The sequence below is a fragment of the Heterocephalus glaber genome, unplaced genomic scaffold (genome assembly GCF_053883595.1).
Source record: "Heterocephalus glaber isolate CG9 unplaced genomic scaffold, H.glaber_assembly_v1.0 deba00001465, whole genome shotgun sequence".
Classification (NCBI taxonomy): Eukaryota; Metazoa; Chordata; class Mammalia; order Rodentia; family Bathyergidae; genus Heterocephalus; species Heterocephalus glaber.
This window is the reverse complement of record NW_028258312.1, coordinates 19,583,046-19,600,243: the sequence shown is the minus strand read 5'-3', so window position 1 is coordinate 19,600,243 and position 17,198 is coordinate 19,583,046. Positions and strand designations below refer to the sequence as shown.

General features: G+C 34.0%; 1 protein-coding gene across 9 annotated transcripts in view; it reads right to left on the bottom strand.

Moving 5' to 3' along the window:
• Positions 1–17,198, bottom strand: part of Kiaa0825 (KIAA0825 ortholog) — a 382,237-nt gene that overhangs the window by 315,681 nt on the left and 49,358 nt on the right. For 7 of the 9 annotated variants that reach the window (XM_087180707.1, XM_087180706.1, XM_013071110.3 and 4 more), the window contains exons 3-4: positions 14,666–14,834; positions 11,015–11,684 (exon numbers count right to left, since the gene is read on the bottom strand). In XM_087180707.1, coding sequence (XP_087036833.1) covers positions 11,015–11,684; positions 14,666–14,834 — 839 coding nt within the window. Of the gene's footprint in view, positions 1–11,014; positions 11,685–12,925; positions 13,076–14,665; positions 14,835–17,198 lie in introns of all 9 variants that reach the window. The other 2 variants (XM_087180710.1, XM_087180711.1) reach the window with 2 other exon arrangements.

Genomic DNA, 17,198 nt, shown 5'->3' with positions numbered 1-17,198 from the left:
TCTCTCTATTGCCGTGCCTGGCACTAAGCTATTTCCAGTTCCTTGCTGACCCCTGAGGCCTGGTGCTACCACACACAGCCATTAGAGAAGGGAATTGCATGTGTCTGACACGGCCGGAAACCAATTATTTGATATTTTCTTCAGAATGATGCCCAACTCTGTTGGGAATGAGCAATCATGAAATAATTTACCTCCTGATTTAATTTTTTCCTGCACAAATTAGTTGTAGACTGAGCTGGCTATACACAGCCGTCTGTGACACAGCGCTGTCTTATCAAGATGATACTTGAAATGAAGCAAGGGGGTCTGAATTGAATAGGTTGGGGAATCCTGCTTTAAGGAGGCATTGACAAGTTTATCAGATACACTGATCACATGTGCTCTTGGCTGATTGAAAATGAAAGAACCTCACAGAACTCTCAGGGCAAGAGACAAAACCACAAGGATACAAACTTAAAGGCATGTTTCATGTTTTTAAACACTTATCTAATTTCTGGTACCCATTCTTGTGTCCCAGAAATCTTGGCATATGACTAAAATTTAACAAAACATTAAAAGCAAACACACTGGTTCATGACTGAATGATCTCCACTAAAGTTCACACATAGTAACTCTGTTTTTAGACATAGACATATCAAAGTATATGTATTTTTCTGTAACTCAAATCTTTACAAGCACTTTTCCTAAAACTACAAAGGACTTACACTTACCTTTTGTTGTCTCTAAGTCACAGGAAAAAGGAAACATTTGAGATAATCACTCACGAATATATATACACAAAGCTCGCATGAATTTGTTTCTTTCCAAATAACGAGATGTTAAGACCAACTGCTCAAACTCAATAAAGAGAACACATCTTTCTCTAGAGAGACTCACTGGAAGTCAAGCTTCGACTAAATCTTGCAGTAATGTCTTGTTCATAAATTCCAGCAAGTTTTTCTCATCTTTACACATTAATTTCACATTAGATGCTAGCTATTAAGTCCTAAAGGCGCTTTGGTTGCTCCATCTTACTATTTCTTTTTTCAGGGTTGAGGTTACGCTATCTAGTCCCGCATACCATAACTTTAAACTTTATAGCTTTTGAGCATAACTAAGAAAAATTCTAAGAAAACAATGCCCATTAAAAGTATACCCTCTTGGGCCGGGGATCTAGCTCAGTGGTTTCGCCGCCTGCTATGCAAGAGCAGGGACCCGAGTTCGATCCCCAGTACCAAAAAAAAAGTATACCCTATTCAAATGACTGAAGGGTTAGTGTTTTATTGCATTAACAGAAAAGAACAATAACAATGTTAATTATAATTGATTTCAGTACAGTTTGGAAAAAAAGATAAAAGGTGGCACTATAAAATGATTTTACAATGTAGTTTTCTCTGACAATAACTATCATAAAATTTGGAGACAATTTCTCTTCTTTTAAGGACTGTTGCACAAACATGGGGGTCCACTCCAATAATTATTCTACAGTGCACCTTTTGCTGATGGAAATTCTAACAATGAATTCAAACTTAAAGTAATTGCCACCTTGGAGGATAAGCAATCTAATGCCATTTTTTCTAAAATCAGCTAGTCTATGTTATAAAATAGTAACTACCAAAACTTAAAATTATTTAGTCTTTAATATTTCATTGGCATCATATAATTCCCAAGTCCATATTAGATTCTCATCTCTGAGTTAAATTTACTTGCTATCTTGAGTACTTCTATTGTTCTGTTATGAAAGAGATTAAACTAGTAAGAGAGTAAACTACACTTTTATAAATAATAGACAAGGGCTATCAGTAATTATTCAATGTTGAAAAGAAGTTTGCAATAAGCAAACATTGATAGGTTTTGCTGTTGATTGGGCGTAGACACTATACCCCATTTTAAGTAACTTAATTTTCTTACATGCATAATTTTAGATCTTTACTTAGAAAGTTCTTATGAGTGTTTTGATAAGACTAGAAGCAAATTAAAATATATATATGTAAACAGAAAAATAGACATTCAATGTTAAGAATGAGAGAAGAAAAGAATTTCTGACTGAAATTCGTAATGACTTTTGAACATTTTACCCAAAGCTAAGTTTTATTTTCTCACTTTCATTTTTAGTAGGTGAAGGATCAAGTGGTTTAACTCTCAAAGCTACAGATTTTCTCCCGTATAAAATCCTATGCAGAAGCTGGGCATGATGATGCCTGCCTGTAATCCCAGCACTCTGGGTGGCTGAGGCAGGAGAATCTCAAGTTCTAGCCCAGCCTGGACAATTTAGTGATTTAGCTAAAATCTGACTCAAAATTTAAAATGGACCGTGGATGCTACCAAGGCCATAGGCTCAATTCTCAGTACCCACCCCAAAAGAAAGAAAAACTACACAGAGATCAATCCATACTCAAAAAATGGCACTTCAAAAAAAATTAATTACTTCCCATGTGTAAAAGACTGAGATTTCCGGTTATAATCTGAATGTGTGTGTTCCTCCCCATTCCCAGTTGAAGTTCTGCTTGTTACCTAAGCCCATAGCACTGGGAGGTGGGGCCTTTAGGGGCGCTAATCAGGTCATCAGGATTGAGCTCTTATGAAAACAATTAATGTCCTTATAAAAGAGAACCCAGGAAGTACTCCTGCCCCTCTGCCATGGGAAGACAATTTGCCATCTATGAGCCAGAAAGTGAGCCCTCAGCAGACAGCAGATCAGCTGCAGCCTTGATGAGAATCACCAGCCTTGACACTGTGAGAAATAGGTGTTTGTTGTGTAAGGCCCCAACTTCACGGCATTCCGTTATAGCAGCCTAGCTGTACTAAGACATCTCCTAAGGTAAAACTAGCAAGTGGAGATGTTAAATGACAACTAATTCTTGCAGAGGTTTTTTACCAAGTATTTCACAAATATAAAACTGATGGTCAAAGATTTTCATATTTATACCAAAATTATTACAATGAAAATATTATATTGTAGTGCACAATTTCCAAGTTGATTTTCATAAAAAAGAGTGTCATGGTACAAAAACAATCATGAAAATTCAGTCTCCTGGTTAAAAAAATTCAGTTTTTAAAGAATCTCATCAATGTTTCTTTGCTTTCAATGAGTTCAAAGCCAGAGTGAACTATATAATGAGACCTTGTTTTAAAAAACAAAACAAGGTGGAAGAAAGGAAAGAAGGGAAAGGAAAAAATATGAGAAAAAGAAAAAATGGAAACAAAGTCTTTGTAAATAAGGAGGGGTGGAGGGGTTGAAGGGAGGGCAGGAGAATGGGGAAAAATAAGAACCAAGATGTATTATGTAAAGGTACAAATTCCCAATAATGAATGCCAGCATGTTGTTTACTAAAATGTACCAATAAACTTAATGAATTTTAAAAAAACAGAAAAATATGCTGAATATTAATAACTTATTAATAATATAAGAACCAAGAGTCACAGATCACATTTTCCAAGAACTTTAGAAGAAACACATCAATTGAATTATATGTAACCCTTATAATTGTCCACTGGAAAAATGAACATATAGTAAAAAAGAAATTTAGGGATTCACGACTTCTAAACAGTTTTATATAAAACAAATGAAATAAGAATTGCATTATTACGTTCATAAATTAAAATATAGACTGACAAGTTTAACAGGGTAAGCAGGAGACAGAAAAGTTTTAGGAAGGTTGCATAAAGACTTAGCAACTTACTTCTCCCAGAAAACCAATTTCTGGCTAGCAGCAACCTCATGCATACACATTCACATTTTTTGCTCAGTAAAGAATATCTTAAAGGTAGATCTGTCCACTTTGAGAATAATTTTATTTTAAAATACTTTGCAATGAACTTTTTTCAATTATTCTCATTGTGCTCTTAAAATGTCACATATTTTTAAATAGACATTTCTTTTCTCAAGTATAAAGTTAAGTTTCTAAAACTTCAGTATTTGGGGGTTAGAGGTGTAGCTCAGTGGTAGAGCACAGGCTTAGCACGTGCAAGGGGTTGGGTTCAAATCCCAGCACCAAAATAAATACAAACAAACAAAACTCTCAGTATTTTAATCTTTTCAAAAGTGTTTCAAAAAGGGCTGAGGATTTAGCTCAGTGGTTCTGCCTCCTGCCTCGAAAGCACAAGGTTCCAAGTTCAATCCCCAGTACCAATTAAAAAAAAAAAAAGTGCTGGGGATTTAGCTCAGTGGTTCTGGCACCTGCCTTGCAAGCGCAAGATCCCGAGTTCAATCCCTGGTACAAAAAAAAAAAAAGTGTCTCAAAAAAACAAAAGGTGTTTCACTTTTTAAAAATGTTATTAAAAGGTCAATAAAGGTACATAAATCTCAAACTGAGCAGTGACCCCTTAGAAGAAATTAAAACAGTGAGTCAGTTTTATCTTCCATTCTTAATATCTAGACTTCATAATTAGAGGACATGGCAAGTGAAAGTCTTTCTAACCTTCAGAAGAGCACGTAAGTGTTGCAAGGAAGCAGGAAACAAGACAGATAACTGAGCACAATTTAGTGATTGCTAATTCTCGCTACATGGAAGGAAAAATATTACTAAAATTAATTACATCTACCTTTCTCTCTCACCAAACACACTTCTCATCTTTGTTGTCCTTCTGTCTTTAAAACTGTCTGATGGGCCTCAGGACATTTAATGGTGAATAGCTGGGTCACTAGAGTCCCTGCGGCAGAAAGCAATGTTTTAGGTAAAGATATTTACACATATATATGCTACTGCACACCTACCCAGGCATGTGATGTACACCCTGCCCTCACACTCATATACACGCATTTTCCCCATGGTTTTTAATGATATAAATAATTTTCAGAAATGAAACAAGGAAGAAAGAATCTTCTTAGTAGGAAGAATCTAAACATGAGTACTTAGGTGAAAAAGTTCTTATTTTCAACTTTTCGTCTGTTTTCTTAGGAGGCATTGAGACTACGGGAAGAAATTTCTCTTTTGATCTTAATTCCATTGCAAACCTGACTTATTAGATAAATCCTTCCAGTTGTTCACCCATAAAAGAAGATGCAGCAGTGTACAATTTCTAGGTGGTGCTGCAGCAAAGATAAGTCAAATCAGCAAATTAAATGTGTGCAAGTATCCTAAAAATATGATGCTAGCTAATGGTATTGTTATTAATTAATGATTAAAAAGGGTCTCAAACCTGGCAACAATTAGTTCAATTATTTCAAATACTGAGTTACTTTTAACTGCCTATGGTTGAAAGCTTAAATATAACCAGCTTACTCACATCTCTAGGTATAAAATAAATTTCTCCATGGGGATCCTTTTTAATTATCAAGTTAAAAATTAACATTATTATTTCCCTTTTTATTAACACGTAAAGAAAGCCTTACATTTTCTCCCAAATCTTTTTCCAAATAGAAAATCCAATGATGTGGCTTTATACCGTGTTAGTATCACAGTTCCAAAATTCAAGGTAATTTACTTTTATACACAGAAAGATAAATGTGATACAAATTTTAAAAGTATAACAAACAAAATTTAAGATCTCAAAAGTGGCTATCATGAAAATTATTTTTTAAATTCTAAAAGGCTTCTTTGTCTTACAAATCAATTCACTTAGCAAGAGCAAGTTAAGAGGACAGGCTTTGTCATAATAGGTTTGAGTATTAAGCAAAGTAAGGCTTAGCCATGAACTTTCAACAAGCTGCATATCCAAATTTCAGTTTCTATATCCATAAAATAGGGATCAGGACCAACTTTTCAGAAATGTTTCAAGAATCAAATGATATTCAGTGCATGAAATGTTTAGCATGGTACATGGCAAACTAAAAGCACTTAACATACAGTATCTACTGGACCAATGGCTTTTGCGTACTCATAAACCTGTATGTAGGAAAAATAGAGGTGATCAATGGGAAAACAGTAACTTTAAAAAGTTGAATTTTTGTTCTGAGTAACATTTCCTTGCAAGAAATATACTTTATTCAAGTACTTTCTACAAAATAAATTCTAAGCTATCTGTGCCTTATCAAAAGTCAAGAATCAGAATGGCTGGCAATGACCTTCCGCACAGAAAACCCTATCCTAACTGCCATGATGAATTTGCCCTATCCTGTCCCCTTTAAGGGAGCTGAAATAAATAGTTCTAATCTTTACTCTTACCCTTGTAGTTCACCTTGAGGACATTACTGTGGAGAGATCAACTTATAGAAGGGAATCATTGACTGGAGAAAGCCCTCCAGGCCCAGAAAACGGTCAGACAGGTTCTCTTTTCCCTGCCGATGGCCTGGCCACCCTCGGCTATCACAGCAGACAGGCACAGGCATGCCATGTAAACACAGAATCAGGAGACAGGAAGCCTTCATGGTCAATCCTGTCAAAACCCAAAATACTACTTTTGATTTTCTTTATATGCTAAAAGACACACTAAACTTACAAGAGGTTAACATGTATTGCATATGGTTTCTGAAATTCTTGCCTACAGACTTGTTGAACAGAATCACTCCTCACGCTTTACAAAGCCTAATGTTGAGGCTTTCATTTTGCACTTATCTATGAAGGGACTTGTGTGGATGCAGAGATGCTTTTTGAGAAAAAGCACTGTCTTGCCTGCTATCTATGGCCGTGTAGAAATCAGCTGGTTCTTCCCTGGGCAAAAACACACATCAGAACTAAATCCCTACCTGGTCAGATGGAAATATATGCTATGAACAGACATATGGATTTCTTTGCAATCAACAAGACATAATAGCTGCATTTCTAATTGTCTGTGATCTTACTTTTTAATTATCTGTTTAAAAACGCTCTTATAAGAATAAAAATTTAAAAACTTGGTTATGAGATCAAAGACAAAGGCAAAAAAAAAAAAGAATTATTAAGAATAGCTTCAGATGTAAGCTGGAAAGACAAACTCCATTTCCTGTTTTTGTTTAATCACCCACCGCCTTCCTACTCTCCAATCCTTATAAAATATGCAACTGCAGGAGATGAGCAGTTTCATCTTATTATATCCAAGTTTCACTTGGGAGAGGGAAACTCACACCAATGGAGATCTAAAAGGAAGCGCTTGTTGTACCTTCTATGGGGGCGTACAGAGCCACGTTCTTTGCCAGTTAATACATCTGTAAGTCAGTAGAGAGAATGAGTGTGGTGGCAGTTTCCAAGGTCAAATTATAGACCTAAACTTTGGTTGTGGTCATGTACAGGGTCAGAAAGAGTTTAGACTTTGAAGGATCCTTAGATATTGTTTCATGTAAGCCTTTCATTTTTTCAACAGAAAGATTCAGAGAGGTTAAATGAGTTAGTTACCTAAGGTCACAAAGCAGGGGGCTAAGGTAGTGAGGCATTCAGGGATAAAACATGACTCACAATCAACAAAACAAGCAAGACCCACCCAAAACCTGAAGCTATACTATTATTTTAAAGGACCTGGTGCATGTCTGTGATCCTAGCACTTGGGAGGCTGAGGCAGGAGGATTGCTGTTGCAAGTTCAAGGCAGGCCTAAACTACACAGCAGGATTCTGTCTCAAAACAAACAAACAGTAACAGAAAAGGAATTAATAATAACTGAATAAGCCATACTTTCTCATTTTTTTACTCCATTTACTGTTTTGTATTACTTAAAATTCTACCTTCTACTAGAGGAAGATTAAAAATAATAATTATAATAGTCATCAGAGTTCTTGTGGATTCTTTCCTTCTGCATCGAGAGTACAAAGGGCACAACAGGGTGAAGAGAAGCAATAGCCTTGCAGGGGGCTCCTCCTGCTGTGTGACAGCAGCACAGAGCAGGGCAGGGCAGGGCGGGATGGATGGGATAAAGCAGTGCAGCACAGCATAGCATAAAAACCGTATCAAATTAGTTCCTTAGGTAACAAGCACCAGCAAATCGTATGTCAGTTAGGAATCACTGTCAATAAAAAAGAAAGAACATTTAATGAGTACTATAAACAATACAGGAATATGAAAATCAAAAAAGAGAAAGTGCTTTATAAATTATTTTTAATTCTAATTATCATCGTATCTTGCAGTGTTTCTGACGCACAGTTTTGAGACATATGGAGATAATATCCCAAGACTAAAGATGTAGCTTAGCAGTAGACCACTTGCCTAGCATGTATGAGGCTCTGAATTTAATCCTTAGCACTGGGTGGAAAAAAGAAGATAATATACCAAATAATTGCAAACAGAGGAAGTCCCTCTCTTTGGCTTATTAGCTGTGTGGCCTTAGGAAATATTGACTTCTCTGAGTCTCAGTTATCCCATATAAAAACTATAAATAAATGTAAAGAACAATTCAGAAGATTAAATGAGCTCACATATATAAAGTTTTATAAAATATTATGCATAACAATAAGCAATCATTTTTATGCACAAGTAATATAGATAAATAGATTATTTACAGATCATTCAAGAAAGAGCAATCAGTTCCCAATCTAAATACGAAGTCAGAGGCAATTAAGGATTCCGTAAGTCCACATTGTATTAACTCCTCAAGAACACAGTAGGCATATGCACAAACAGATAGGACATTAGCTTGTTAGGACCATAGCAGGCAGATAAATCCTGTTTAAGACATATCAACAGGTCACTGTGAAGAGATTACTCTATAAACAAAAAAAAAAAACTTTCAAGTTGGGATTGTGTAGCTTTCAAATGAGAAGAGAAAGGGTAATTTGGAGAAAAGCAAGACGACAACACAGAGAGGATGCAGAAAAGGGTTTCCAACTGGGACATGCTGTTTCCATTCGGAGTTTTAATCAACAGAGCATAGTCACAGAGGAAGGGCTCTGGAGTCAGACATACATGAATTTGAATCTTGACTTCACTCTCTGGCCTTGAGCAAATTAGTTAAAACCTCTATGTCGGGCCGGGTATTTGGCTCAGTGGTTCCACCGCCTGCCTTGGAAGTGCAAGGTCCCGAGTTCGATCCCCGGTACCAAAACCAAAACAAAACAAAAATAAAACCTCTATGTGTTAGTTTCCTGACTGTATAGTGAAGATAATAATGGTATCTACTTTGTTGGCTGGTTAGAGAAATTAAGTATAATACTGTACACCACTTTCTGACTAATAAATGTCAGCAGTCAGTTGTTACTTAAAGAATATCCTTTCTGTAGATCTCAGGCAAAATATCAAAGCCTTGGTAAGCATAAAGATACAGATGTATATTAAAGATAATATGATATATTCCATTCAAGCCACTCTAATTTCATTCAAGTAGAAATATAAATTATTACTGCTCATTTCGAATCTGCATTTCTTTAATAAATAAAATTTGGTAACTGGGTAAAATATTAGTGAAAAACATGGCTGATCTTTCCAGTTAGTTTAGCATTTCTCATATAACAGCAGCCACTCAGTTGATTTTCTCCCTAATTCCGTGTCTATCTTAGAACCTTGACCATGATAGCTGCTAAATGATGCTAGGTGGTAAATAAAGCTGAATGAATTGATTTTCAGGCAGTCCACCTGAAAACCGCTGTTTGAAATTTCTTTTATGGGTGACAAAACATTTAATCTGTACTTTGAGACGATGTGCAACAGCATGGTGGTTGAGAACATAAGTACTGGACGCAAACAGCTACATTTTAATCTTGATTCTGCTTATGAAATCTCACTCCTATTTCCAATTTTAGTGCTAAAGTAGACACGTGCACTTTTCTCTCAGAAACAGGAAAATACCTCAGTATCAGTCCTACAGAAGACTCCATACCAATTTACACATATTTTCAACCATATGGATCTTTTCTTTGGTTATACGCTATATTTAGCATACAAAAAATATTCACATTGGAAATAGTTTATAAGCAGAGAGGAAATTTTTGTTAGAGTATACAAAAATTGTAGAAAACAAGTGCACTCATGAAATGCATGTAAGAATTTGTGTTAACAATTAAAATGAAAACCTAATTGATTTTAACAAAATTGCAATGTTTTTAAAGTAACCAGTTTTGTATTTTGCCACAACACAAGTTGCTGTGTCTCCATTCTGCAATGTCTTCCAGTTTCCAGGAGAAAATAAAAATTTTAAGAAAACATATTGATGTATTTAAAAGTTCATATATCAATGTTAACTTAGTCTCCTGGCATTTAAATAGTGAAGATAAGTAAAAATACAGTGAGCTATAGAAATAATAAAAAGGTTATAAATACAAAGAGCCACAACAATTTACCAAATGATAATTTTCAAATACTTAAATAATGTAGTTTATGAATCTAGTTAGAGAGAGGCCTCAGAGATTCATGATTAATAATTTTAGAACAATCACATTTTACCTTGATTTTTGTCCACTGGTGGAAAATTAAAACCATGACCAAAAAGTTTATTATATCACAATAATTTCTTTCCTTTTTCTTTTATCTTTTGAATAAAATGTATTCATCTTTTAATTTTATACATTCTTATAACAGAATTACAGGAACTTTTAAAATTAGCTATAGCATAAATCACCTTTTAATTTTATACTTTCTTATAGAAAAATTAGAAGAACTTTTAAACTTAGCTATAGCATCAATGCTATACCTTCTTAAGAAATTAAAATACAGAATTTTATAATAATATTTCATAATTGCTCTTTTATAAGAATTGGCTAAAATGTTATAAGATTTATACTTCTAATTTTAATTAATGCAAAATTCAACAAATTTTCAGCAAGTCTTTTATCTAATGCTGCTTTGGCTGTCAAAGATATAATGGATTACAAATTAAGCTTTCATGTTATACATATGACCGTATATACTTATATACAGTTTCACCCAATACTTGATCATTTGCTGTATGCAATCAAGGGAAATGAAACTCTTATTTGCAAAACTTCTGGCTTACATTTTCAATATCATTAACAATGTAACAGAAAAGAAACACTTCTTTGACTATACTTACATAAGAAGCAATGCATAAAAGAGAAATGTAAACTGCAAAATTTCATTACATTCATTTTTTGATTTATTTCCAAGTTTGTAATGAGGTGTAAACAAAGAAAAACCAAAAACCAAACCAAAACAAAACAAATAAACAATCCCCCCCTCAAGTAAAGATATAGAAAGGTTTAAGTTAAACCAAACAGAAAACGTAAATGTCACTAACCCAAGGCATGCACTGCTCCTCTACGCTTGCTGGAGCTCTTGCTTGTTTTAACCACACGGACAGCATTTTCTTTGAACTGCAGCTCACAAAAGTTTTCAAGAAATTTTCCCATTTCTTCTGTAACTGTATCCAAGTAAGTGTCTTTAATAAATTTCACTGTTGAGGATGGAGATAAAATTTCACACAGAATGCTAAAATCCTCTTTTATCATTGAATATAATTTAAGCATTGTACTTTGGTATCCATGAGCAATTACATCTAAATTTGAATCTCTGCTGTAAGAAGGAAAATTGTCCTGCAGAAGTTTAGCCAACAGTTTATTCTGTATGTTTTGGTACTTGATGATAACTTCTGATTCTGGATAGAGAAACAAGAATTGTTGTATGTACTGATTTTTCAATACAATTCTTTGCTGTGAACTGTTTATTACATTATGGCTTTCTAATCTGTTAACTAAGAAGCATCGAAGATGCAGTCTTATTTCATCCCATATAGACTTCACATCCATTGAGGAATGATCTTCAACAGAATGAAGAGAAGTCCTAGACAGGAAATGAAAAGATGTTTCACTTAAAGTTGATGGTAATGAAACGCTGCTCTGGAAGGACAGGTCCCAAAGTAAATCCAGTATCATTTCTTCTTGATTTTGTTCATTCTTCAATAAATCTTCCTGGTAAAAGTAAATTATCACATAAGAAATGTATTGCATCTAAACACAACAAGAAAAATTACTCTACAGACATACACAATTTTATAATAATTTATATCACTTTAGAATCAATACTCTGATGCCCTTCAAGATTTTATTCTTTGCCACTGGAATTTAATCAATTCAGACAGTTTTGAATGTTAGCTTTTATGGTCTGTTAAATTCGGTAAAAGCCCAGCTGGCTGACTATCAATAGAGCTCTAGACATATAGTTTTTAGCTTTTATTGTTACATCCCTGATACAACCTGAGCTGTATGAAAGCTGAAGCTTAAAAGTTCTAAATAAAAATCTATAGCGAAGTATTGATTGAAATGTGCTTCTAAGACAAAATAAATTCAAGATCATGCCCCTAATTAATTCTTGGTAGATAATTTGCATGCCTCAATGAGTATACTTATTATTATAAAACCCCAAATGAACATACAATGCTTAAAATCATTCTAGAACAGAGTGGAGATTTTTAAAAATAGTATGTGCCTTGAGGTTATTAATAGTTACCATCCTGAGAAATAAAATTTAATACAATGAATGATTTCAACTTGCATTTAAATTCCTGAGAACCACATTAAGAAAGGTTTTCCTTTGAAAATTAATCAGAATATTTCAGTTCTCTCTTAAGAAACAACTAACTCAAAATGGGATAAAGAGATTCTCAGAATTGCTCCCAAAAAGATGTTATAAAATTACTCTTTTATATTTTCTGTGCTGATAGAAAACAATGGTATGTATAATTATGAATAAATGGACAAAAAATTACTTTCTTCTTAGACTGAATTACACACATACATTCTCTTTACGTGCTCACTTTCTATCTATTTCAGCTAATAGTGAAATTAGTTTCTATTCTTTAAGTAGAAATAAGCTGATTACAAGAGGAAGCAAGGCCGAAGTGGCATATAAAAATTGGGTGAACTTTAAAACTTATTGATAAAGGTACCACAAGTATTATGTGTGATTCAGAATTATGAATAAGTTCTAGACAAATTCCTAGAAATTGCTTTCAGTCATGCTAAGCATTGCAATGCCAACTTTAAAGTTCTACCTGTAATAATTGCATAGCGTATGTATACATTTTAATATATAAAAGGCATTTCCTATACCCATTCTCTGGTTTATTCACATGAAAACTGTGGCATAGATATTTAAAAATTCATTTTACAGATAAGGATACTAATATGAATGCCTAAGTTCCAAACATCACCTATAATAAGGCACAGAACCAAGAATATATCCCCGGATTCACTCTTCATCTGTGTTCTGTCTACTGCACTCAAGGGAAGCACACAGTGCAGGGGACTTTTCAGTAGCTTCTTTCTCTATCCTCTCCTGATATTCACTTCTTTTGATGCCTCTGGAAAACAAATGTCTTTAGATATGACTCAGCGCCATATCAGAATTAAGGCAAATGATCATATTAGTGCCTTAAATGTGGGTTTCTTTAAGCCAGTGAATAACTATAAATATTTGGTCAAACAAAGAAGAATAGATTATATAAGTTTAAAGCATGTGTTCTGTATGATTGTTTAAATTTTGAAAATAACTTCAGTATAATTGCCACAATGAGAATCTGCTTCTTATTTAAACAGATAATTAAGAAAAATTTTCTGTGAAAAAACAAATATATGAAGAATACCATCAAGATCGACACGTTTAGCATGTAGAAACTTGATAATAAGGTCATTTTAATCTGGGTCTGTTTTAATAATGTGATTCCTTCCTCAAAATAACATGATCAATTATGTAAAAAAGGAAAAACCTAGGTCTGGCACAAGCCTATCAGTCTAATGAGTTTGAACAAAACTAAGGTGGCCTTTGCCCTGCAGTGAATAGAGAATGACTTATGTCTGACAGATTAAAAGATAATTAAAAGCTTTTGCTTTTAATTAAATGAGAAAGCATTATTACATCAATATTAATGAAATTCAATACACATGGCTCTTAATAGAAATTAAAGGAATAACAATATCCATATTTATTCTTCAAGGCTCTACCTTCAAGAGATAATGGGTGAGAGGGAGGATTTTCTTAAAATATTAAGGCTTCAGGGCAGAGTCTTCCTTTCTCTTCCTTTTTTTTAACTTTGTAAACATTAAAGAGACATCTGTAATAATAACAACAGCCAAAAACTATTTTCATCTGATTCTATCATCCTAAGCCATCTACAACCTCAAGATATTTTCCACATCTGCCTTAGTCAGTGTTTGATGTTCATACAAAAACAGTGTCTTTCCCCCCTAAATTAAATTAAAACCATGACTGCAGAAATACTGCTTTCTAACAATTGTGCTCTTTCTTTGGGAATCTGTTTTTTTAAGTTAGCCATGGTTGTAGACATAGGTGTAATAAAATAACTGTTCTTGTTAGAGAGTTCAAAAACTTTTCTAATCTAGAGGGTGATCGATGTCAAAGACAGACCAATATAATAATTCTCCAATAATTAAATGATCTTGTGTAAATTGCTGCCTTGATTTAAAAGTATTAGATATGACTGCAAGTTGGAAATGTAGTGAATCACAGATAAAGCCACTCAATAGATACAATTGGTGGGAATCTTATTAAGTTTAATACTGAGCATAGAGCAACTTAGTAGTTGTGAAGGAACATTTACATATAAAAATATAAACTCTGGAAGACAACTTCTGTATACATTAACACATTTTGTGGTATTGTTATACTACATATCACATCATAAATCATCCAGGAATTGTAATATTTAGCCTCCAGTTATGTAAAATTTCATTCTATTAATAAAAATCAGAGTAAAGAATTTTTTTAAATAGATCACTGGATTCTTCTGGGGATACAGAAACAAAACAAAATGAACCTATACACCCCTAGATAAGGCAGGCCAGTATCACTAAAATAAATATTTACATATAGAAATTGAATGAACTGTAGCCCCTATTCACCTCCATTATAAAACCAAAAAAAATTTTTTTACCATTGCTTTGAGGAATTTTATCAAATCTCCATGGGGAACAGAAGGTGACTTAGATGTACTGTAACTACCATGAATCAGCCATTCGAAGCAGTCGGTTGCTGTTTGCAGCTGTACATCTGGACACTGTTTATTAACTTCCTTCTGTATTTCTTTAATGCAATGCTCAATGCTATAAAAAAGAAAACATATAATTATTCTGGTAGGAAGTAGACAATAGTTCTATCTCATAACAACATAGGGTCTGAAATGCCCATATCTGGTTGTGTACCATTTATGAAATATTCACGATATGAAAATAATAACAAAGGGACTATACATTTTCATTCCTAGTTGAAAACCGAATTTACATTTTCTAGAAGAAAAATGTGACCAAGAAATTATAAAATATATAAAATTATAAAATTATAGTTACTTAAAGATGACTTAGAAATTCTTTTGTGTTAAAACCAATACCAAGTATAGATATAATGTAATAATGCCTCTCTTGACAGGCAGTGGATGGAAGGCAGAGGAAAAATAGTCCCAAAGACAATAAAAGTCAGTAACAATACTATGTGCTAACAGATGAGTGGTAATACAAATTATGGAAAAATTAAATTGATAGAACATTTAGAAGTCAGCCAAGCACAGTGGTGCACACCTATAATCCCAGCACTCTTAAGAGGCTGAGGGAAGAGGGTCCCAAGTATAAGCTCTCCCTAGGCAACTTCAGTGACTTTAAGAAGACCTTGTCTTAAAATAAATAGTTTTAAAGACAGCTAGGGATGTACATCCTTGAAGGCTCTGTACTCAATCCCCAGTAACTACCAAAAAAAAAAAAATCCAGAAGCAGTTACAAAGAGCTTGTAATTTTAATTTTAAAAGCTGTATAAAGAATGTAGAATGTTACTGCGGTTAAATGTTAAATACCTTTTGTTGCCATCCAACTCCATTCCAAAAGAGAAACATACACTAAAAATTGCATATACCAAAAAAGAAAGAAAAGAAAAAAAAGACTGGAAGGAAATGAAGCAAAAGGTTAATGACAAGTATATTTGCGAGATGCAATTAAATAGGTTTTTATTTCACTTTTCTATATTTCCTTTAGTGTTTATGAGGAATAAGATGAAATGACTTCACAAAAAAGATGAAGAGAAAAAACATCCAGGTGAAGCTTATGTTTCTGTTTTAAAGATTCCATTCAAAGGATATTTAGCTCTGGTAAAATAACAGATATATTATGCTATTTTCATTTCCATACGTAATTCTGTGCATTCGTGATTTTCAGTCTTTGCAGGGTGAAGTCCTGACCCTGGCAGAGTGCCAGCTGCAGAGCCACGCCGATGTGACATATCCCCACCACCTGATGGCAGCACACCAAACTAGAGCAAGCTTGCAAATATTACACATTCCTTTGACACTGAATCCCCTCCTCGCCCAGAACTGACAGTTATCCCATTGTCGCTTAAGAGTTCCAAGGAATATTTGTTACCAGAGGGGAAAGTGACTGTTTTGAAACTATAATTGCTGTTAATTATAGGTTCCATGATAGAGCCATGTGGGTTTTAGAAACCATGCTGATTACTAAAACTGATGCTATATGAAAAATTCCTCAGGTATGGGTTGTCTATAAAAGACACAATATAAAAGTTAGAGCAAAGCTTTTCAGGAGACTTTGGAGCAAGAGAGAATTCAAACTAAATTACCCTGAAAAAAAATTAATTCTGAGAATCAAAGCGCCTTTTCATGAAAACAAAGAACTTAAAAGAAAAAATAATACCTCCTTTAGCCACAAGCCACTGAATTTCCCGATGGACAGTCCTATCCTGGAACACCAGTTCTGAGTCCACCAAGAGCCTGGCAGGAGTTTTCTTAACTCACGTGAACATTTCCATGGGCTGAGAAACACGATGCTCACCTTGACTCTGGGGACGCCTTATCAAAGGTTTTTATTACACCGTCCTTATATGTCTCGTTCATTGAAACCTAACAGATCACAGCAAAGTGAACTGGAAAGGCTCAGAAGAGAGGCTACCCAAATCTGTTTCAATCAGGACTTGGCTTTTAGGCTAATGTCTTAACATCTGAATCTGGGGAGAGGCCAATAACTACAAGTTATGAATAGGGTAAAGCCTTCGGAGAGCTAGATATTTTAGAAAGTTGTCCAAATGCTGATAAAAGGATTAAGCAGTTGCATTTCAAGAGACTTCCCTTACTAATATAACTTAAGACACTTCAGCTTGTTTTTAAAAACACTGTGTTGCAAATTTTAAAATATCAGAACCCATTGTTGGTATATGGATTTTTTTTTTTAGTTGGCTAAATCTCTTGTCAACCTGCCTCCTCCAGTATTTATATATCTTATTTAAAAACTTAATCCTCCCAAGTCTGGCAATTTCTTATCTAATTGTTATATGAAAGAAATATTTTCAAAATTTAAGGTGGATGTTAGTTTCATACATGGTCTACCAACTTATCTTCTTTAATCAAGGTTAAAGTTAAATTAAAAATTAACTTTCAATATTTAAAAGGTACAATTATTTTCAAGTGTTAT